The sequence below is a fragment of the Thermobia domestica genome, chromosome 4, assembly GCF_964235325.1.
Source record: "Thermobia domestica chromosome 4, izTheDome1.hap1.1, whole genome shotgun sequence".
NCBI lineage: Eukaryota > Metazoa > Arthropoda > Insecta > Zygentoma > Lepismatidae > Thermobia > Thermobia domestica.
In genome coordinates this window covers 221,008,819-221,033,159 of record NC_137457.1, presented here as the reverse complement: position 1 = coordinate 221,033,159, position 24,341 = coordinate 221,008,819, and the positions used below count along the sequence as shown (strand labels likewise).

At 34.7% G+C, this 24,341-nt stretch overlaps 1 protein-coding gene across 1 annotated transcript in view; it reads right to left on the bottom strand.

Moving 5' to 3' along the window:
- Positions 1-24,341, bottom strand: part of LOC145683871 (dehydrogenase/reductase SDR family member 11-like) — a 54,076-nt gene that overhangs the window by 14,785 nt on the left and 14,950 nt on the right. The window contains exons 2-3 of the mRNA XM_081755495.1: positions 13,912-14,041; positions 10,244-10,373 (exon numbers count right to left, since the gene is read on the bottom strand). Of these exons, the coding sequence (XP_081611621.1) occupies positions 10,244-10,373; positions 13,912-14,015 (234 nt within the window). The 5' untranslated portion in view covers positions 14,016-14,041. The remainder of the gene's footprint in view (positions 1-10,243; positions 10,374-13,911; positions 14,042-24,341) is intronic.

Below are 24,341 nucleotides of genomic sequence, written 5' to 3'. Positions count from 1 at the left end.
GTTATACCAGGAAAACGCTTCTTTTGTATAAGTGGTTTGTTGAATTTCCGTGGCTAGCATATTCTAGAAAGTTGCGAGGGGGATTGTGCAAGCAGTGTGTTCTTTTGCGATCTCCGGTAAAAAGAGGATTACAAGGGTCTTTTATACTAACACCGTTTAGAAAATACAATGATTTTTTTTTTTTGCTTCTGCTCGACAACACGAACAATCTGAATGGCATCGGGCGTCCACAGAACGTGCTCAGTTATTTTCGAATGTTATGTCTACTAAAAGTTTGCCCGTTGATTTGAAAATTGATGAAGCGTCTCGGAATGAAGTTGAGGAAAACCGAAAAAAACTGTCATCAATCATTGAGACAATTGTCTTTTGTGCGACACATGATTTGTCTTTACGAGGAAAGAATGCTAAATCTGATAATTTCTACGATCTTCTCCAATTTAAAGTAGATTCAGGAGATATAACATTAAAGCAACACTTTGAAACTGCTGCTCAAAATGCAAAATACTTATCTGTGCAGACTCAAAATGAATTGATATTAGTTGCAGGCAACACTTTATATGAACAGTATATAAAGCCTAAAATTGTTTCTTCCCACTATTATAGTGTGCTTGCAGATGAGACAGCTGATATTGGGCGTGTAGAACAATTGTCTTTAGGTATTCGGTTTTATGACACTGTTGAAAATCAGATGCGAGAAGATTTCGTAGGTTTCATTCCATTAGGAGAGTTAAACGCCGCATATATTGCTAGAATAATTCTAAAAGCATTGGAAGAACGTGGATTATCTCAGTGTGAACTTCTAGGGCAGGGTTTCGATGGTTGTTCTACCATGGCTGGATGTAGTAACGGTGTACAAAGCATTATCAGACGACAATTTCCAAAAGCGTTTTTTTACCATTGTGCATCACACAAGCTTAATCTTGTCGTTAATAAGCTATGTTCCGTTTCTTACACACGAAACACAGTGGATACTATCAAAGAAATCACAATCTTCTTTCGCGAGAGCCCATTAAGAAGAAAAAATATTCCAAATATCCCAATTCTTTCTGAAACCTGCTGGACTTCCAAATACAACAGCATCAGAAAATTTTCTGAACATTTCATAGAAATAGTGTGTGCGTTAGAAGAACTGTCAATAAATTCTAGTTTCTGAAACTAGAAGCAATGTTTATCGTCTTTTTTGTGCAGGAACAACAGAAGCCTTTATTGTTTCTTTTTCAGTTATCAGTCAATATTCCTCGTACCTTGAGCCAGTAGCACAAATTTTGCAAGAAGTTCAGTTGAACTTAATGGCGGCAAAATCACACATTTCGCACTTGATTTGTATGTTCAAAGAACAGAGAGATACAGCTGAAGTTACATTTCATTCGATCTTCGAAAAGTGTATTCGTGTTGCTGATGAACTGACTATTCAGCTGCCAGTTCCCAGACTTGCATCTCGACAAGTTCATCGTGCTAATCCTCCATACACAAATGCGGAAGAATATTATCGGCGAACCATATTTATACCGTACATAGATTCTTTGTTACAGTCGCTAAATAATAGATTTTCGGAAGAACATAGTCCAGGCTTTTCACTCTTCACGCTGCATCCCCGTGAAATAAAAAACACATCTAAACTACAATTTATGAAGATGATGGATGAAATAAATGAAAGTTATGAATTTGACAATTTCCTTCCTCAAGCTGAATGCTGGTACGATTTATGGAAACAGAAATCTAGATGTAGACAGTTTAGAGAAACTCTCTCTTTTTGATTTGATGGATCACGCCACATTTTATACGGCAATAAAGCAAGGAATACAAGTAATGGTCACCATCCCCGTTACAACATGTAGTGTTGAGAGAAGTTTTAGCACCCTAAGACGTGTGAAAACGTGGTTAAGGTCAACTATCTCTGAAGAAAGATTGACAGGATTGTGTATGATGAGTCTCCGTAATATATATAAATAAAAATAAAACACAATTCATATCAGACGTGTTGGATGCTTTTGGAAAAGAACCAAGGCGTACGCAATTCTTGTTCAAGAAGTAGACCTATATAACACGTAATGAAGCTTATCTATATATAGAGATTATTTATGTGCACTTTCCTTTATATTGTGTGTTCGCTTTTTTTAATAAATATAATTTGATTGTTCTGCGTTTTGTAAAGTGGTTACGGAAGAAAGATTTTGTGCATTTTGTTTGAACTTTATGAAACAAGACAAGGAATTATTTCTACCTGGTGGCTTAGTTATTTACAAACTCGAAAATGACGATTTTATCTTATAAAATCTGCTCATTTCCTGTTTGGTAATTAAAACCGTAATATTTTCGTTTTATATGAAATGATTAGGTTCTGATTTTCATGCACGAAAAACATTTTCTTGTATTTATCGAGATCCCGAGAGCAGTCTCGTTGTTGCATGACTTCGCAAAGGACTGATAAATAAACATCAAGAAACACAGTACTGTTATAAAGTTTTCTCTTTTTGGGTTGGTTTATTCTGAGTTTAGTGTCCCTTACAGCCCCGAGGGTGAGATGTGGACCTAAAGCTTCATATGGAATGCAAACTTCATGAGCTCAACTTCTACCGGGAATCTAACTCGAATCTCCCACACCAAAGACACGTACGGTAGCAACATAGTCACGAACATGTATTCTTTCTCTCTCTCTCTCTCTCTCTCTCTCCTTGATTCTTTCAACGTTTGAGATGTTGAAAACAGGAATTATTATGAAGTATTAAGGAGGGAACATACGATTCTGTCATCGGAAATTTCTTCTAAAGTCAACATAGTGTATGTACTTGCATGACTTCCTAATTATAATATTGTGATTTTGTTTAATATATATATATATATATATATATATATATATATATATATATATATATATATATATATATATATATATATATATATATATGTATGTATGTGTGTGTGTGTGTGTGTGTATGTGTGTAGTATTAGCGTTTGTTCTTGACCCTCTGCGAAAGTTTCTGGCGACGCCCATGTCTGTAAGGTTCAAGGTTTATCTCTTCGTACAAGTTAATTCAAATTATAATAATAATGCTTAGAAATGCAGTCATTGTTATCGTGAACAATAACATAGCAACGTATGTACTTGAAACTTTAAAATAAAGAATTATTTCCAGTGTACGGAGTACATAATTTCAAACTAATGTTAAATGGCGTCTTCAGGATTACCAGAAGTTTCAGCCCAAAAAAGGAAGATTGGAGCGATTTCATATGTAGTTCTTACTGTGAAACGTGCTAAAAAAAAGTGTATAACTTATTGAGATAATGTAAAAGCTGACAATTCTATATCTCGTTCACATGTTGCGAGAATAGTTCCTGTAAACCAGTAGTCGAAGTGAGACAGTATTCAATGGTATGCCATACCGCTTCTGGTTTTTTAGTGGTAAAGGCATACCGCCTCTGGTTTTTTAGTGATCAAGACATACCATCACTGGAGAGTAAATTCTAAATACATGTAATAAACCCACTTTTAGACACAGTAATTGACGAATGGTTTTGCACGTGAAAAGATTTTGTTTCTTATGTAGAAATAATTTTTAAGTTGACAACACCGACATTTTTATCTTTTTCCTATCTTTTGTTTTTAAAATGAGCCGGCGTCTTCAAAGTAATTAATCTAGTTTATATTTTGATGTGCCAAATTGAACTGTTTCTTTGTTTATGTGAGCGTGTATTCTTGCCTTCATGCATATGTATGTCGTGTTTTAAGCATGGACGAATTTATGGGTTTACTGCTGTGGGGGACAGATCTGACGGGGTTTGGAATACCCCTTAGTCGAATGGGAGTCCGGGACTTTTCCCGCAGAAAACTGTTAATATAAAAACTCCGTTTTTGAACACTTTCTTGTGTAATTCTCTATAACAAACATACGGGGATATTTTTTCTTTCAGAGAGTTGATAGCCGAAATCAAAGTCTGTCCATGCCCCCTTCCCCTCTCCCTAACGAAATAGAAGCTCTCCAATGGTTTTCAGTCTTTATGTAAATAGAAATACCATCTTTTAGGCAACATACCCTCACTGTATTTCAACCGTCAGATAGCCGGTATGTCGAGACAAAATCGTAATAAAACATACCGCCTCTGCTTTTTTTCACTTCGAACTCTGATATAAACACCAAGATACCCCATGAATACCACGTTCTCATCACGTGGTTATCCTGGAGTTGGATCAGTACAAGGAATTGTAGGAATCGATATACAGAAGATAAATATGTTTAACAAACTTCAACAAAATGTTAGCCGACTTCCGAAAATGCTAAAAAACATAAAGTAATTAATCTATTCTAATTAGGTAAGTACTTTCTTAATTTTCTATAAAAGAATGACTCTAGGAACCTATATACATAAATGCCTATATTATATTTTACCTACCTATACAATATTAATTTTAATTACTATTACGTGCAAAAATAATAAAGTATGTGCTAATAAATACAAATTAGCAAGGGCGCCAATTTCCCTGTAAATTTGGGGGGCCCATCCAGATGCAGAAGGGATATATGAAGATTTTAAGACAAATTGCATTCAAATTATACCAAATATTGTATATTCATAAATACAATGTGAGGGGAGACCATATGAACTTTGGGGGAGGGGGCGGTTCCCCTCGGCACCGCGGGATCAGTGCCCTTTCAAAGTAGTACTTTATGTAAAACTATAGTCCAGTGATAATTTTATGAGGTATTAATTTGTTTGATTGACAATATCAGAGGTCTGGTGAAGGGTAAGGAAAAATCCCTAGTTCTTTTTCTACATCTTATTATCAGCCTAGAGTACAAGGAGGATATATATATATATATATATATATATATATATATATATATATATATATATATATATATATATATATATATATATAGGGTGTTTCGAAACAACACCGTCAACGTTTGGGAGTTGATTCCCGACACCGAGATAAGACAAAAACTATAGAGCAACTTGGGTGCACAAATGCTTCCTTTCGGAGTTATACGCTGTCGAAAACATGAAAAAATTAAAAATCCATAGCTCCAATACTATGGAACCTAACGTAGTCGGGTCAAGACTTCACTTAAGAACTATATGTGCCCTACCCACATATCCATGTTTCAGAATCCTGCGGTACTTACGCAACAATTTTTATAGAGGTAGTTGATGAGTACTTCAAGTTATATCCCCGTAGCCAAACTCCCTATGCAAAAATTCCTGCGTGAGTACCTTACGATTCTGAAACATGTATTTTTTGATATTGCATATGTTAATTCCTAAGTGAAGTCTCAACCTAACTACGGTAGGTCCCATAGTTTTGGTGCTATGAACCTTTAAAGTTCATTTTTTCATGTTTTCGGTAGCCTATAACTCCGAAAGGAAGCATTTGTGCACAAAGGTTGGTCTAGAATTTTTGTCTCATCTTAGTGTGAGGAATCACATCCCAAACGTTGTCGTTGTTGTTTTGAAACACCCCATATATATATATATATATATATATATATATATATATATATATATATATATATATATATATACCGTAAACTGGATATATTTTAGCCCTTTAAAGGCAACTTTGGCCCAAAGAAAGGAAAATATTTGATTTTTTTCTATATGGTTATTATGGTTTCCATCAGTAAGAAAAGTTGCTTTCGGAAAGTGGGAAGCAATTGTTAGGAAGTAAATATTTATTATATTTCAAGTTCCACAACTTCTGTTCATTGCATTAAAGTGACATATCTTGAATGCACAACTAAGTAGAATATAAAAATAAGTTCATCAGCGAATACTGATAAGCTAATGCCTTAAATGTTTGTTTAATTACGCACAAATTATTAACCGTTTAATTGCGTGGGGTAACATTGGCTCATATTTTCTAAGTGTTGGAAATGGCCCAATATTAAAGATGAAATGGTGTACAAAAGGTGAGATATAACAAGGAAGATTAACGCCTCACTAGCTTCTAAAAGAGGATTCTACTGTACCTGAATTGCAAGACTTTTCCCCCCTAAAACTGAGTTCAGGTACCGGTAAAGTACTCTACCGCAATGAAGAATATGGTGCTCTTACTTTTGGATGTTAAGTATTCATCCACTTAGAGATATTTTCATTGAACGATTTTTTTTATTTGCCTCTAAATTGAGCAAAGTGATTTCACCCATAACACAAATTTGTATCATTCTTTTTTAAGATGTTACGTATTTACCCAAGTCGAATACAAATATGTTCATTGAACGATATTTTTCGGTCGATTGAAATGAGTAAAACCATTGATAATTTCACCAATATGTTTATAACACTCTGTTCCTCTCTTCTGTTTCTTAAACAGTGTTACAATAATACTTACGTGTATTAATTAGTCACTTTGACAAATGGGCTAAAGTTACCCCAACCATGAAGAATCTTGCATAGCATCAAAAAGTTGGAACTATAATCATTAGGACAACCCAAAAGCATAAAAAGCATCAAAAGCATAATAGCAATATACACATATGGTTGGTACCCTGAACATGGTTGTGGTTGTCTAAGGGTCCAGAAGAAACTAATTTTAAAAGCAAAATAAAGCATAATTTTAGAAAATAAAGCATAAAGCATAATTGAAAATATATAACATAATTCTTGGAAAATTCTGTTTAACTTCAAGTTTAAAATACTGTATTAATATTTTTTAAAACCAATATTTACAATGCAAAATCATTTAGAACTTTTCGGTGTAATCCTTTGGTGTGGGGAAAAGAAAAATGGAAAAGAAGAAGAAAACTTTCCGCCAACAATGAATAGTACACAAGAACTCCACACTATATTGTTATGTGTACCTTTTGAGCTTGAGCACTTTTTGGTGGCATCTTTTACTTTCACTTTCTGTATATATGCACCCCTAACGCACACACAAACACACTCACAAAAACTGACTCGAGTAAAGCATATCTCTTTACAGTGCATTAAATTATGACTATAAACTGTCAAGAAAGAGAGCTCTTTGGGTGAGTTTAAAGACAAAGCTCTCAGATACATTGCTCTCCGTAAATATAAGCGTACTGGCAATCCCGAAGACTGATCATATTATAAGGAGCTACGAAACTTCACGACATCAGTTCTTAGACAAGAGCGGAAAGCATATTTCTTTCTTTTATGTTAGCGCGCTAAAAAATGAACACTAGGGAAACCTGGAATGAACTAAAGCATTGAAGCATTTCAAGTAAACAAGGAAATGCGAACACTTCATCATTTCCTTACAGTGTCGATGATCTCAATGCACTAAATAAACATTTCTGCAGCGTGTCTGATGCAATAAAAATACTTAACAACCTGCTAACTCAAAATCTTAAAAAATTCGAAACGAATTCGTTCAACGATATACAAGATTTTGATTTTCACAAAGTCACTAACAATGACGTTAGAAATGCGATAGCCGAAATTTCGTTCTAACAGTAAGGGAGCTGATGGAATTAACATTAAAATTATTAAGTCTGCATTGACTCATTGAGTTATATATTATTACCCTTAAACCCATATTATAAATTATTCCCTATCAACCGGTGTATAACCTCAGATTTGGAAAGAGGCTAGGGTTATTCCATTACCCGAAATATCAGTTATTTCTGGTTTCAATGATTTTAGGCTAATTGGTCTTCTTCCGGTTTTATCTAAAGTTATGGAAAAAATGTTCAACAAATATTACATTGTGTAGACTCAAATCAACTACTTCCTAAACTAAGGTCCGGATTTCGTGCAGGGTATAGTACAGTCACTGCATTGATTAAGATTTCTGATGATATCCTGTGTGAAACTGATCAGCAGCAGATCGTTCTACTTACTCTTCTTGATCTAAGCAAGGCTTTTGATACGGTACAACATCCTTTATTGCTAACTAAGCTAAAATACTATTGCTTTTCACGTTTTCACACATCGCGAGAAAGTGATTCAGATCATACTTACATGACAGAAGTTAGCGACTTGTACTTCCTAGTAATAGTTCTCTTCTATCACAAAAGATGTTTCTAAATGATGGTGTCCCACAAGGTTCTATATTGGGACCATCGTTATTTGCCTTATATATTGCTGATCTACCAAAAGTTATTCGATTCTGTACACCTCACTTTTATGCAGATGACACCCAACTTTACCTGCCTACAAGTCTTCAAACTCTTGAAAGGGATGTGTTATTGATGAACAGTGATCTTGTGGCAATCAGTCTTTGGTGTTCTTTAAACGGTCTCAAATTAAATCCTGGTAAATTCGTGGATATGGCAATTGACTCGCGATCAATGTTACAGTTAGTTGTGCACAGCAACATAAAACTAATGGTGAATGACTCCCTAATTCCACGTGTGTTCGTTACCAAACATTTAGGGCTAATATTTAATGAATTTCTCAACTGGGATGACCATATTCAGTCACAATGCAGAAAGACATTTGGAATATTACGCAATCTGTACAGATTTCGCGAAGATTTCACAGCTACTTATAAATTACGGCTCGTTCAAATACTAATCTGGTCACGTTTTGATTATTGCGATACTTTTTACTGCACTGAATTACCAAAGCAACTTCCTTACAAAATTCAACTAGTTGAAAATTCTACTTAAGATACGCTTTCTGCACTAAAAAAAGATCTCATATTCTTCTTGATTTAAATGAGCATACTATTCTTACAATGCTTCATAACAGATGTTTGCATTATGTTTGCTTCATATACAAGATCTTAACAACTGAGAAACCAGATTATTTGTTCAGTAAGTTGACTAAACGTACTAATGTACACAATCATTCCACACGTAATAAATTCAATCTTGATTTTCCTCATTATAAAATAAATACATGTCGTGCATCCTTTTCAGTGTCAGCGCCAAGAGCTTGGAATACACTTGCTGAGAAATTTGTCTCTATTTCTAACTTTGTAAAATTCAAAAATGCAGTGCAATATTTACTGATGCAGAAGCAGAAGCTTCAAAACAGAACACATGACCAATAAATTGAATTGTTTAGCTTTCTCTTCTTCAACTCTGTATTTTTGTGGTCTCTTTCCTTATTACTATCTTTTACAATATATTTTTTGCTTGTATTTGTTATCATTATTAATTTGTATTCTGTTACTATGTATTTTTTTTATTATTCATAGGGTTAGGTGGTAGAGGAGTCTTGGCTGAACCTCGCCCTCATTAAAGAGTTATTATTATTATTATTATTATTATTATTATTATTATTATTTAATAAAGAATGTGAAATCTTATGTCATTATATCTTGCACCCCTTGGCAAAAACTGAAATGATGCTACTGAATATAACTCTTAATAATACATATTTCTACATGTATAGTATATTATCAAATATGCAATCTTTTTCAGCAGAATAAAAGCTATCAGTTATTACTAACCACGAAGTACATACATTTTAGCAACATAAAAATTAGTAAAAACTACACATGAGAATTTAACTACACGCAACTCGTTTAGTTTAGCTCCATATAATCTACCAATTGACATATATATATATACAGACAGAGAGAGAGATCTTTGGACAGTAATAAACAAACATCACACTTTAACAGTTATCATAATTTTGGACTTCATCTATGTTGTCAACTTCCTAGTGTCATACTGAAGAGGATCATGTGGATGTACTTCAATATCAGTTTAATCTTAATAGATTGCGTACACTCATGTCCAAAATTATTGTCGCATATGTTTAACTGTCTTCTTGTAAGAATATACCTAGATTAAAAATGATTTTGATTTGGTACTGTTAATACAGATAATATGTGTATAATCGGGAAATGTATATTTGTGGTAAATTTCATAGGAAAAGAATTGTAAATACGAAAATTAGAATGAGTAAAACAAAATGTTGCTCAATGGACAAGAAAGTTTTATTTTCATTTTATTGTTCTTATTTACTGCTCTTTTGATATGAAATTTTCCATATACATATCTTTGCCGATTACACACATACTAACATTATAAGAAATACCGGGCGAATTCGTTATCAAATTATATTTCTACAACAAGATATTTATAGACATGCGACAATAATTTTAGACATGAAAGTACATTTCATACAATATCATCTATCAAATTCACAAATAAATTTTATTTTTCTCAATAACTACTCATGAGCATACATATTCACCTATATTATTTTTCATCTCAGTAAATTCTATTGATTTGTGTCTCATATTTGTACAGGTTTTCATTAAACGCTATCATTATTGTAATACTAAGGATTCTATTTAGGCGTAGTCACAAGTAAATTTACTTACTGTTACTCTGATATGGCTTCCCATTGCTGCAAGTTCTTGGCGTAACCCTTCTGTTAACGCTGTAAGAGCATGTTTTGTTCCAGTATAAAAATGGCAGGCTGGAAACGAAAGAACGTAATGCCCACAAATACTGCAATTGGAACAAAACAAAATAAATTTCCAAAGAATATATTTACCGTGTACTTTATGCAAATTACTATATACAAAGTACATTATGTTAATAACGTGAGTAACCAGTGACTGATTTAAGTATCTTACAGTCTTAGGCAATTTATGGCTGGAATGCCGTCAGAAGATATCAGGTGCAGAAATAACGGCAATACGGAGATAGCCATCTTGTATAGTAGGAGATCTCGAAAGAAGCAAAAAATATCTAGTAGATATAGGGCGGAAAATGCCCCCTTCTAAGATTTTCGAAAATAGCGAACAATAAATTTTAAAGTCCCATAGCTCGAGAGCTATGAGATCTATTGTAACCGCGTCAAGGAATTACACAAGAACTAGTATACGCCCTACCTAAATATCCATGCTTTGGAATTCTCCGGTAAAGACGCAACAAATTATATAGAGGAAGTTGAGGTAAGAGGAGACTCTTTTAAGTGCTAATTAAGTATAAATGACAATATTCACGTAAACGCCGTTTAAAAGGCATTTCACTTCTCCTTCGGTAATCGAAAATGACTAATATTGCCTTTTGCTTCCATATAACAATCAATATTATTTTAAGAGTTATGCAACCACACACAACATAGTTTAATTTCAAAGAAAAGTTTTCCTTAATAAAGTGGAATCAATTTCGATACTAAAATATAATTTGGTAATGTGTAAACGATGCATTTACTAACTTGTTCTTGTTAAGGATAAGAGTGACCAAAAATATTTCATAACTCAGAGTTGGACAATCACTTTTATCTGGAAATTCGTAATTGTTTCATAAGTACTAACGATTGTAATCTGGTTGGGTACTAGAAGACAGAAATGAATTAAAAAAAACGTTATCGTGCAAACGGCAGAGAATAGATGCTAGGTTTCTTTATTGATGACGGTAATTAACTAAAATTTAAGTTATTGTTTTGCACTTGACTATCTGTAAATACCAAACAGTAGTGAGAGGATATGTTGCATTGAACAGTATCCAAAGTGGTGACGACCTACAATATTCACGGTAAAACAGCGAAGAGGAGATCTCAAAAGAAGCAAAATATGTCTAGTAGACATATTGCGCAAAATACCTCCTTCTAAAGTTACCGAAAACGGCGGAAAATAAGTAAAAAGTGATGACTACCTACCAAATTCTGAGGGAAACTGCAATGACAGGTCCTTCGAGCATTAAATCAGATTGTCACTCAGAGACGTCCTGAAACTGCGGTGCACGTTACGGAGAAACTCAAGAAGCTCCTCTTATAGCCTGTGTAGACAATCACAGTTCACCATGGGTTACACGACATGGACATACGAGATCGGGTTGCACAGGCGAAACTGCTGATAAAGGACCATAACGGCTTAGCACGACGCCAATAGTACTGCGAATATGCAGTATGGATCACTGATGACTGGAAACGTGTGACATTGTCGGACGTGTCATCGCTTACCATATTTTAAACCATGGGCCGTGTTTACATGTGCCGGAAGTCGGAAGAAGTATATGATTCGTAGTTTATCCGCCTAACCGTGAAAGATGGCAGTGGCTCTGTAATGCTGTGCCTCCAACTTCCTAGCTTTCAGTTAGTCATGTTCTGACGCGTACCGGTCACGTCAACGCTCATGATTACGTGAACGGAATGTGGAACATTTTATTAAAATAAATATGAAATTTATTTTTACATAAAATAACAGCTAATATTGTAATTTTACATTAAACTAAACGTTACAATAATAATATAATAAGGGCTCGAATTTGAAAGTATGTACGCATTTATTCCCTAAAATGGCAAAATATGAAATATAGATAACCTAAAGAACACATGCGTCTTCGAGGATATACAGAGTGGCCCAAAAGTAGGTACAGTCATAGTACTGCCATAGCTTGTTTCTAACTTATTTTTTCTTTGTTTATTTCAGACATCTTGATTTCTTGAATGATAGCTGGTAACTTGGATGAAGAGCAAAGAAAGTGGAATCTTAGAACCTATTAGAAAATTGCTGAGCATGTTCATACATTATGAGCATACACGAACACGTTTAAGAATTTATCGCACCAGGAACAAATTTGATAAAACAGGTTCGGTCACCGGTAATATATCGATTCTGATAAAAGCTTGTATCATAATGTGTGTTGCAGCCTTTTGGGCATAGGTTAGAAGAACGTTGAAATGTTGATTGGGGACATTTTGAACACTTCCGCACCTGAAAATTGTAATTAAAATTAAGATTTAATTGCCACTGTATACCTACTTTTGGGCCACTCTGTACACTTCAATCAATATTATAATAAGATACTAGTAAAATGTGAAAAGGGCCTTAATCTTTTAACTGAAATAACGCCACTTTTTTAAACCACGCAACACTATACTACTAGAGTACTTAACTCTAGGCATCTTGAAACTATACTCATTCAATCAGACTCACGCCACGTGAACTTTGTGGTGGACAAATACCATGTGCGTGGGTTTCCTCGGGGTTCTGCTGTTTCCTCTCACTTTCTTCATTCCACCATTTCATTCATTTCTCATCATTACCGTCTCCTTTAATCTAGCCGGCGTAACTGTGGAACGTAAAACTCAAAGATTTCTTTTTATTTCATTTCATTCAAGCAGGGTTCTGTGACAAAAATTTCTCCAAAGAATGTCAAATATGTTTCGCATGCGAAAAATACCCGTACGTATATCTACAAGTATAAAAAACTAACAAACAAAAGATGGAGTTTGTTATGGAACCAATGACGATCTCAGGCGGAGGCCCGGTGGTAAATTCTCCCGGGACAATAGTATTTCGCATTATCTTTCAGTATATTTAGTCTCCGGGCATGTGGATGGAAATACGAGTATCCATTAATATGCAACAAAGAAACTGACTTCAGGTATCACTTCATGGGAGAAGAAAGAGAGAGACAGACAAGAGGCTGAGGTGGCGATTTCTCTCTTAAAGATGAATGATTATGCACGAAACAATCACTTTGATCCCCCCTCACACTCCATAGTATTCCTTCAAATTTTCAAATACAAGATCAAATATTTCCAAGAAAGAAGTTCCAATTAGCCAAGTTGCCAATACTGCTAAATATATGGTGAAATATGCCTAAAATATTACCAAAAATATAATTTAAATCACTGAGAGTCCAAATTTGACCTACAGCTAAAACATAGTTCTAATATGCATTTATGTGACTAATGAGAACCGTATTTTACTGTTCACAAGAGTCAAAAGTATGTTTATATTTAACTAAACACATAAAAAGATGCCAGGATAAAAACATGACATGTCATTGAAATTCGAGTCTTAGTTATAATTGTAACATTTCGAAAAAATGTTAGGAATACAACCACGTACAAGAATTATTCATTTTAAATTTAACTTCTTGATAAAGACAGTAAGTTACGTCATTTAAAATAATTAAAACACGGGTGGAACGTCAAAAGTCTAATCAATTTAATTAAGGATATGTTCATAAAAATTTTGTGCAATATCGATTATTATACTATGATTTTCAATAGTGTTTTGTTACTTACCTGCTGATGTTAATAATATGTCCATCGTCTATGTTTCTCTCTTTCATGCTTTTAATAGCTTCTCTGGAGCATATACTGGGAGCCAGAACATTTACATGTAACATATTTCTCCACTTTTCTGTCTTTCCACCTAAAATGGAAACCGTTAGTGATTCATCAATAAATATTTGAAGATAAGTCCTTTCGCAAGGAAATAAGTCTTCATCATTCCATCATTGATTGTCCTTCTCGCCATGTTAACAGTGTTCGTACGTTTCCTTAAAAAAAAAAAAAAAAAAAAATATCCCTCGGCTGACTCAAAATTTTCCCTTATTAAATTTTCAATAGTTTGTTGAGTGTCCAATTCCTATGACAGAAGTTATGTGATAAGATTGATTTAAGCATATTAAAAATACGCCAATCACATTTGTTTTATTAATTTACTTTCTTTGACTTATTTTCGTTACTTTTTTAAACAGAAAAATGCACCCACCCAACAATAGGTGCAAATTTTGCTACGAAGCTTTTTTTTTTTTTTTTTTTTTTTTTTTTTGCGAGGCACTGCCTCCGGAGCTCTGAGAGTGACCCCGCAGGATACCAATACAATGCTCTATAATATATTAATAAATAGAATAGTACCATGTGAAAATAATATGTGCCCCTCCAACTACTAAGTATGCTCATCTTCATATCTGTTCGTGAAAAGTGCCTGAGGTGATTCAGAAATAACTATTGTACGTTGTGACTCCGTGACAACTTCTTTGGCTGGAAGGTTCATGTTGTTCTAACTACTGATCATTAGCCCATTCTAAAATTCAAAACTACCTCTTGTAACTCTGAGATTCGGATGGAATTAGTATCTATTCGTGCTTCCATTCCACCAAATTTGTTTTTTAAACTCAATGACAATTGCTCTATCTTAGCAGTATGAGGTTGCTCGAATGCTTTCAAGATTCTGGTGTTCCAACATAGCCATTTGAGATTGCTTGAATTTTTTCTAACTTGACATTTTGTTGTTCCAACTTAGGCATCTGAGATAAGTAATTCTTTCATCTGCTGCATGAAGTTCAAGTTTGCAATATCAGAAGAATGTTCGTCTGATCTGGTTTCTTGCAGAGGTTCCATCCTTCTTGCTCTGTAAATCTTTCGCTGATTTCTCAATAGTATGTAATCCGTTTTGGATAGTCCATACTATTCTTCAGAGCTATCAGAATTATTTCCCGGCCGCAACCACCATAAAATATATATGACACCGCACCATAGTTCGATTTATTTACTTATTTAAAGATCTCTCGTAGTATAACTTATATCAAATATTGTTGCTACTTACTACAATGAGTATTCAATTATTACACACTGTTTTCGATCACTTAAAATGCACTATATTTTAAAATAATTAATTACTAATTGCTTCACAGCAATTCAGTACACTTTTATATTATATGGCGTTCTGTTAATACTTATAAACAAATCCCTGGTAACGAAAATTGTTACCATTGTCGGATTATTGTCCTAACGACAAGTAAACAAACATTTACATCTTCCGACAGAAAAATTACAAATTAGATTATTCATGACATTTTTATAACATCAATTCTTCTTCTTCTAATTTGTAGCTATTAATAAATAAAATAGTATTTTTGCTCCCATATTTTTCACGCTCGACTCTAGCAATAGAAAATAAATACACGTTTCTGAATGGTTGCAGTTTGCGATTGTTCAAACTTTCTGGTGCATGTATTATGTTTTAGAGTAATAGAAGAAAATTGTCACTTTGTTGAAATTGAAGAAGCGGCTTAGGTTAATTCTATATCATGGGGGTCAAGGTGGAACAAAACGAGCCCTGCGGAGCTTCTAACCCGTTCTTACTACTACTACTACTGCTGCTAGTATTTCTTATACTATGAATTCGTATAGAAAAACTGCACGCGTAACGTAAGTAAATCACGTTTTTGAGTATTATTTTCATTTTATTTTAATGAAAAAATTATGAAAATAATAAAAAAAAAATACTAGGATAGAATTTGAAGCCACGCCAAAGCGACTCTTATTACTAGCCTGTTGCGTTAGCACGCATGCCTACGAGGACCAACAACAACAGGTGTTTGATATCTGCTATACGTATGCTACGTGGCGATACACAGATGACTTCAACCAATCAGATCCGTATTTAGCTCTTATGCCTAGGGTCGAGCGTGATTTTAAAAAATATGATTTTGCTCAGCATATTAAATAAGATAAAAGAAGTAAATACGTATAGTTGTAATCTTATCCTCGAGTACTATGATCATGATATGACATATTAAATAAAGTAATAATTAATTCAAAACTTAATTATTTACGAAAGGCTTTATCTCAGAGAAGTGCTTAGATAAGTACCACATCCATTCGCATAGATGGATTTAAATAGGTGTAAAGATCATAGTAATTTTCTATTTTAAACCATTACTAGATATAGTAAACAGAAAAGATTGCAGCACTTCTGAAAATTATGTGATGCCGAGAACTTCTTGTAATTACAACTATCAAAAACTATTATTGTAACATTAAAGAAGCAAAAGAAAGCAACAATTATTTTTAAAATTCCCACAAATACACCATTTTAAGTAATATAGCTAATGTTATAAAAGAACGTTTTTTAATGTGAAGTTTTTTCAATTAAAAACATCGTTCTTTTTCATGTTTTTTTTTTCAAATGTCTTTTTACCTGACAACTACTATTTATTGATTTATGTTGCAGCTAAGTAAAATAATTAGCAGAACTTAAGTTCTCGTAACTTAGAGTCTTCTTTTCCTTGTATCTTTACGAGCAAAATGATGTGATTATTGTATATTTGACTTACATTTTTTCCTATAAACCAGGGGCGGCTTGACAATGAGAAATAAAATGTATGTGACGCACGTAAAATCGTATGTTACATTTGTAAGTACTGTAGTTTTTGGACTTAACCTACAGCAAACGTATAACTGAAAACTCATGTTTTATAATACTGTCTGTATAAGTATTCCATCCCTACGTACTTTCCGTATGAAACAATATAGGTGGTCAGGATCTCACATACAAATGGACGTATATAACGTATATTCTATAGATGACGAAGGTAGCATACATACATGTATGTAATATGAGAAAGACTGTTAGTTATCAGACATCCTGCAACGGCATGATGTAACATCTAAGGGCAGGGCCTATGTAGAGTACAGATAACGTATGCAAAGTACTGATTTCCGTAGTAAACAAAAGGATTCCGTATATTTGTACAATATACCGCTGTCCGGAGAACGGATTTTCTCCAGTGTAGGATTGTAATTTTGGGTAGGCCCACTCCTTCCCTTATGGTTACATATAGACATTTGATTGATTAATGACAGTAGGAAATTACTTTTATAGTAGTGGTTGATGCTATTTATTAAATAATTGTCTATCATTAATACAAATAGTGGAAAATATGTTTACTTTTTATTGTATCTTTTAGCATTTATATACTTTTCAAAATTTTGGGTAGGCCCGTGCCCAGGGAGTAATCTACACCCCCCCAACACCCCCCTAACACCCCTCCAAATTTCTTTACACACACCCCTGGATGGAAAAGGAATACTCCCCCAAATCCAATTGTATCAATCAGTATCATATAGGTTATTTATTACATCAAGTTAAAAAAGGTTTAGCGTTTAGGAAAGAAGGCAATATTCTTATTTATTTATTTCACTTCAAAATATGAAACGACCTCGTTCTCATGTACGGGCTTCAAGAACCACATGACCTCATTGTTTCGGGCGGTGTTTCGATCAAAACAATTGACAAAACAGACCCGCTTTATACCTACCCTCCTGGGCTCCGCGGTCGTTTCCGAGAAAAGAGATTGATGTACAGATGCAGATGACTGAAATTGGCAACGTCTTGAGAGGTCATTCACCTACCTCCTCCTCAACAAGGAAAAATGTGACAATGTAGTAATAAGCCTATACCAGATTCAGTTGGTAAGTACTACTCTGTAACAGGCTCGCAACCAGAGGAGGCTATGGAGGGCCCGGCTCTCCCTTAATTTTTCATGTCCCCTCCAGACCTCAATACAACATGCACAATTTAGATATTTGAAAATAAAATTTTTAATGACTTGGCCCCTCCTAACATATTCGTGGCTCCCCAAAGCTCTGTGGCTGGTTTTGAGCCTGCTCTGTAAGTGGTGTATCAACGGACGGACGTTAGAAGGGTGTAGCCAAAACGTTTTTAGAAATGAGGAGATCGATCGAATTAAGAATTATATATATATTTTAGACTGAGTCTAGTGTTACGCAGGAACGCATTTGGCGCTAGCTTAATTTTTGTAAAGTATATTTTTGTTCACGTAAATTGATTGAGTGGAACAGAGCTCATAACGAGTCACTTTTTTAACTAAAATTTACTTTTTTTTTTGAAGTTGGTCACTAAAAGTTACTTTTTTTCAAATTTGTCACTAAAAGATATTTTTTTGAGAGGAACGATAATGTCTGAGACGAAGAAATTCGGAAATAGGCCAGAACTGGTTCCACTTACTCAGGAGCTTTTTACATGTGCTAATTCTGCTTACCACATAACTACAAAGCTTACTCTGAAAACCTAAGAAAGGAGGAAGCTCAAAAAGAAGGAAAGAAGAAACAAAACAAACAAAGAGAGAGAGGTGATGGAGAAATTGACAAAACAAAAAAGGGACATGATGAAATTTTGGTCACTTTTTCGTGTGCTTTGCCCATTTTTGGTCACTTTTCAAGTATTTACAAGAGACCAGATCACTATGAGCCCTGGGATTTTTAAAATTAGGGTATATTAAAGAAGACAAAACAGAAAGATACAAAATATTTGTAAATTGAAAAACTGGATTTCTGGAAAACAACTAAATCAATGAATAATTTTCCTATGAAAGATATTCAGAGCCAATAACGCAGCCAGGAAGGGGCAGGAACGGACATTAAGAGATCAAATAATATTACAACAATTAACGTTAACAACAGCGTTAGAATATTAAAATAATGAAATTGGAACTATGTACGGTATAAATTACTAAACAATTGTGATTTCATCATGGGACGAGGGAATTTTTCCTAATTAATATTTTTGAAAAAATCACCCACTGAAACTTGATGGGGTGAAAAGAGAACCCTTCCTTTTAGGGACACCCCTCATTTACGGGCAAATAATGGTGTTCCACCGATGTCCATTTTGAGAGGTTTCACTGTATTACTTAGTTTCATAATAATAATAAATGCTGAAATGTGTGAACTTACTTTATTGAACCTACCAGTGCGAAGAGCTGATATTATTATTATTATTATTATTATTAATATTATTATTATTATTATTATTATTATTATTATTATTATTATTATTATTAGTAGTAGTAGTAGTAGTAGTAGTAGTAGTAGTAGTAGTAGAAGTAGTAGTAGTAGTGTTGCAATAGTTGCGTAACAAAATATACTGTTTCCTTGTTTGAGTTTGTATAAAAATTATATCACTATTCTGAGAACACCCCCCTTTTATTTTGAACACCCCCCCAAGTAAAAATTTCTGGCGTACTTACTGCGGTGCCTACCCGGCCTACCCGCTAGTAGGCAAATTAGTAGCTTTAGTTTCTACATTTAGACAAGTTATTTTGTATTTTATACTGCATATTTGCACCCTAACAGTATCTAGCGTGTCGTATTTTATTCTAACTACCTAAATAAAAAATACTTCTTCCTTAAATAGACATTAAATACATTACAAGTAAATATTTTTTTTTAAAAAATAGAAGAAAACGAGAGGCAATGTTTTTTCTAAACAAAACGTATGTATCTGAAAAATACAAACGTTATTTATTTATTTATTTATTTATAACACTAAGTATTGCAACCTTTAGCAAAGTATTTTACATCTCCGGAGTGGTTTGAGATATCAAGTTACTATAAATGTCCTTATGATATTTATATATACAATCAAAACCATATTCATGATTGGATGATGTGATCCTTATTTAAGCAATTTTTTGAAACAAAGTCCTTCGGAAAAAATGCCACATTTTCAATTAAAGTGATATTAAAGTACTTTTCACTAGTGGATCCAGAAGGGTCGTTTGAAGAGGGCGTATTTGGACGATTATCGTATAGGTTGAAATACGGAGTTTTACATCAAATCATAATAAAATAGTGCAATAATTTATATACAAACATATGAAACAGTAGCCTCTGGGGAGGAGGAGGAACGATTGTCTTCACTGCTCTTCCCGTGAATCTGACAGCGGTATTTTGGATATGCATTGTGTCGTTCATCTCACTCACGTTATTGCTGTTATGGAAGTCTTCAAACTTTGGTGTTCTCTCGATGTTTCTGATATAGTAACATCTTTAGTTTGTAACACTCAATGATAAGTGTTGAATTGTACGTTTTCATTTAACATGTAGATTTCGAGTATGTAATACTTGATGTAGTATCATTTGAAAACTAAACTTTATGTTGGATTAACAACACCTTTAATTTAGTGGTACTGTGGAGTATGTTAAACAATGTTTCCCGTCTACATTTGCATGGTTTGATTCTTTGCTCTTGTTTATTATTTTAAGTTGTAACCATGTATCATGATAAATGGTCTATAAATGGAATCCCTGTGAAAGTGTTGTAATTTTCAGTGCTAGGTTCTCATTTTAGACAGTGTATATTTACAAAGAATGGGATGTGCACCTCCACCGGTGCACCTCCCCTGAATCCGCTCCTGGATACAGAAATCCCTCCTCCATCGAGAAAAGAACACTTAATTGAAATATCTCCTGTTGTTGGATTAGTAGCACAAATTTTCAATAGTTATCTTTTAGTTAACTTATTTAAATGTTACATTTCAAGAAGAGTGATTCATCCACTTAAGAAATGAGTAACCACCTGTAGTTAAATTTCACACGCCTTCTATTATTTAATGCTTCCTTATGCATTAATAAACCTTATATTGCTATGATAGCAAACAAGCCACTGAGGGGAGAAATCCAGCCCCAAGAGATGCCTAAATGCCAAGCCCGAGTAAACGGTGAGGTTGGCGTGACGGTGAGGAAGGCCATGTCTCCCGAAAACTGCGATAAGTGGGCAAGAGTTACCGAATCATGAACAGGTTCTGCTATAGAACTTAATATAAAAGACAAGAGAGACGAAGAACAAGAGAATCAGTGTAAGGATATGAGCATTGAACATCCGGGTTTTAAATGAAAAGAGTATGGAGATTGTAAATCTAGCGCAAAGAAGAGAAGTGAAAATCCTATATATCCTTTACAAGAAATACAATGGAAAGGAAATAAAGCAAGATACATTGACGGACGAAACAAGCTTTCCTATAGAGAAGCAAATGAAAGAGGGAAAAATGGAGTTGTAATTATTGAGGGAATTAAGGGATGGAGTGTGTGAGATAAAATGGAAGAGCGATAGAATTGTGAGTTTCAAGCTGGAGTTAAGAGGTAATTTCGTGACTATATTATGTGCCTATCCCAAAGTTGGATGCAAGAAAAAAGAAAAACAAAAAAGCTTTTTGATTAAAACTAGAGCATTGGTTTATTTTTCAAAACTACTAGTGTTGTAATACTAGTGTAAAATTTTTCAAAGTCAAACATAGAACAACTTCCCACTTCTTGGTATATATATAAAGGTAACGAAGAAAGTTCTTTCGCTTTTTCACTCACCACTTTCGAACATCTAGTCCCCATCGCATCAACTTCCTTCTGCAAACGTTCTGAAAGGCCATGGATTCCATCGCGGTAGAATTTGGTGGGCCGTCAAGTGAAGGAGATATTAAGTGCACTTTTGCACCTCGGCTAGGGATTTGAACTGGGGTCCTTTAAGGTGATTGTCCAAGGAATGAAACAGGTGATAATTGGACGGTGCAATTTCCTGGAGTATGGCAGATGCAATAATGTTTCCAATCTAAGGCGTAGAATGGTGTCCCGTGTCATCCTAGCAACTTGGGACTTAGCATTATCCTGTAACAGGAGGACCCCTTTGTGATTGAGAAGTGCTGGCTCCAGAGTTTTGAGTTTTTCTTGAACACGGTTCAATTGAAGATAGGACACAGTTGCATTGATGTCTAACCAGCTGGTAGCGATTTCCGATGCACGATGCCGCGAGCAGTCCACCAAACACACAGGAGGATCTTCTTCTGGTGCGGTGTTGATTTCGGCTGTTTTGGAATCGATTCATGGAATCTTTACCAATGATGATGGAGCCGTGGAGCTTCGTACAGGTCCCACTTCTCATCACATGTTAACATCCTGTCCAGAAATGGCTCCTTCCTCAGATGAGATAGCAAATAAACACAGGTGTCTGCTCGCGTTGTCTTCTGGCCCGGATCAAATCATGTAGGACCCATCGACCCAACTTCCCAAGTTGATGGAGGCGCTACTGAATAGTTCTTCAGCTCACACTGAATTGTAGTCCCTATTCTTCACATGTCTAGCCACTGTTTGCCTTAATTGGTGTCTGAAGATCTTCATTTTGTACATGTGTTGGTCTTCCTATACGTGGTGCGTCTTCGAGTGTTTTGTCACCGTTCTTAAACTTGTTAAACCACTGCTGTACTGTCTGCATAGTCACGACATCCTCACCAAAGGCCTAGAATATCTTCCGTCCCGATACAGTGGCATTTGACCTCATTTTGAACTCTTACAGTTCTACACGCACTTATGACGCTCTGTGGAGATCCCATGTTCACTCTGTCTTTACACAAGTTCACGGTGTAACTGAACTGCCACAACCAGGTAGTATGTTGTATATACCCACACCAACAACTGGCCTTTGCCTTATCTCCATTCGCGTTCAACTCAGGGTGTGAGGAACAATTGAACAAAGACCTCCACATAAAGCGACAGAACTTGGTTGCTTACCATTATACAATGAAATCATGTGAAATCAGAGATATCAGCAATAGTATTCAGAAATGACTTTTATTATTCTAAAATGTTTACTTCATGATAATTTGCGACTTGTCAAAAGACATGTTACAAGATTTGTTAGTCTGAGAAATAAGTTCCAGATATTAATGAAAATATCTGAAAATGAAAGATTAATTGTCGAAGGCGACGTCAATGAATATATAGGAAAGAACAAGGGAGGAGGAGAAAGAGTACTAGAAAAGTGAAGCTCTGGAGTGAGGAATGGAGGAGTTGAAAGGATAATAAGTCACTCAATAGCATTAAACCTGGCTACAGTTAACACTTATTTCAAGAAGCAAAGCAGCCAACTTATAACGTACAAGAGTGAGGTCAGATACACCTACACCAACTACATTATTTGCCGCAGGAAATACCTTAAGAAAGTGAAGAATATCTAAGTGATATATGGAAAAATGTGGCCTCACAGCATAGATTACTTATAGTTGATTGTGAGATAATAGTCGGCAAATACACAAAGCATACAAGACGGAGAGAACAAAAGATAAAAAGGTGGAGATTAAAAAGAGGTGACCCAAGGAACGAGTTCAAGCTAAAAATCCTGCATCAAGTAAAATTGGTAGATCTACAACAATGGTGAAAGTTAGTCATATCATGAGGAAAAGTCAGAGAAGTGCTGTGGGAAAAACATCAGAGAAAAGACCACCACAAAGGAAGTTAACTTTGTGGTGGAACGAGGAAGTACAAGTGGCAATAAACTATAAGAAAGAAATGAAATAAAGAATAGATTAACATGTAGCATGGAAGACAAGACGGCATACAAACTAGCAAATATGAAGGTCAAAATAGCTGTGGCAATACAAACTCAAAGACTATAGAGACGCTTATGCAGAACTGAAAAAGGAAGATGGACACAGACCAATAATGGGAATACCCAAAGCAAGAAATAATGCATCTAATGAATCACATCCATCAAGTAGATAAAATACAACGAAGGTAAAGTGCTGCTGGATCAGAAGTTGATTCAGAACAAGTGAGGAGACAATTTCAAGAAGTTACGAAATGAGGAGAACCAAAATGCAATATATTAGGTTAAAGTGTCAACAGAAAGAAAAGTAGAAAAGATAAGCAGGATAGAAGCGTAAAACACAATTAAGAAAATAAAAACGAGAAAGCTGTGGAGGCTGATCAAATCCCGGTATAGGTTTGGAGAAGCTTGGGCAAAAAAGAAATATCTTATGGGATATCTTGAAAAAGGTTGTGGAAGTAGTAGTAGATTCGAGAGGAATGGAGAAAAAGGATATTAATACCAATTTGTAAACGTGAAGACGATGGGCAAGATTGTGGTAATTAAGGGGAATTCAATTAATGTCTCACACCACGAAGATATGGAAAGAATAGTTGAAGGAAGGATATAACAAAAGAGGACTGTTGGAAAGAAGCAGTTTTGGTTTCATGTCAGGAAAAGAAACAACTGATGCGATCTTTGCGTTGAAGCAGTTGATGGAACAACATAGAGAAATTCAAGCGGAGTTGCACCTCACTTGAATAGACTTGGAAAGCTGTACGATAGG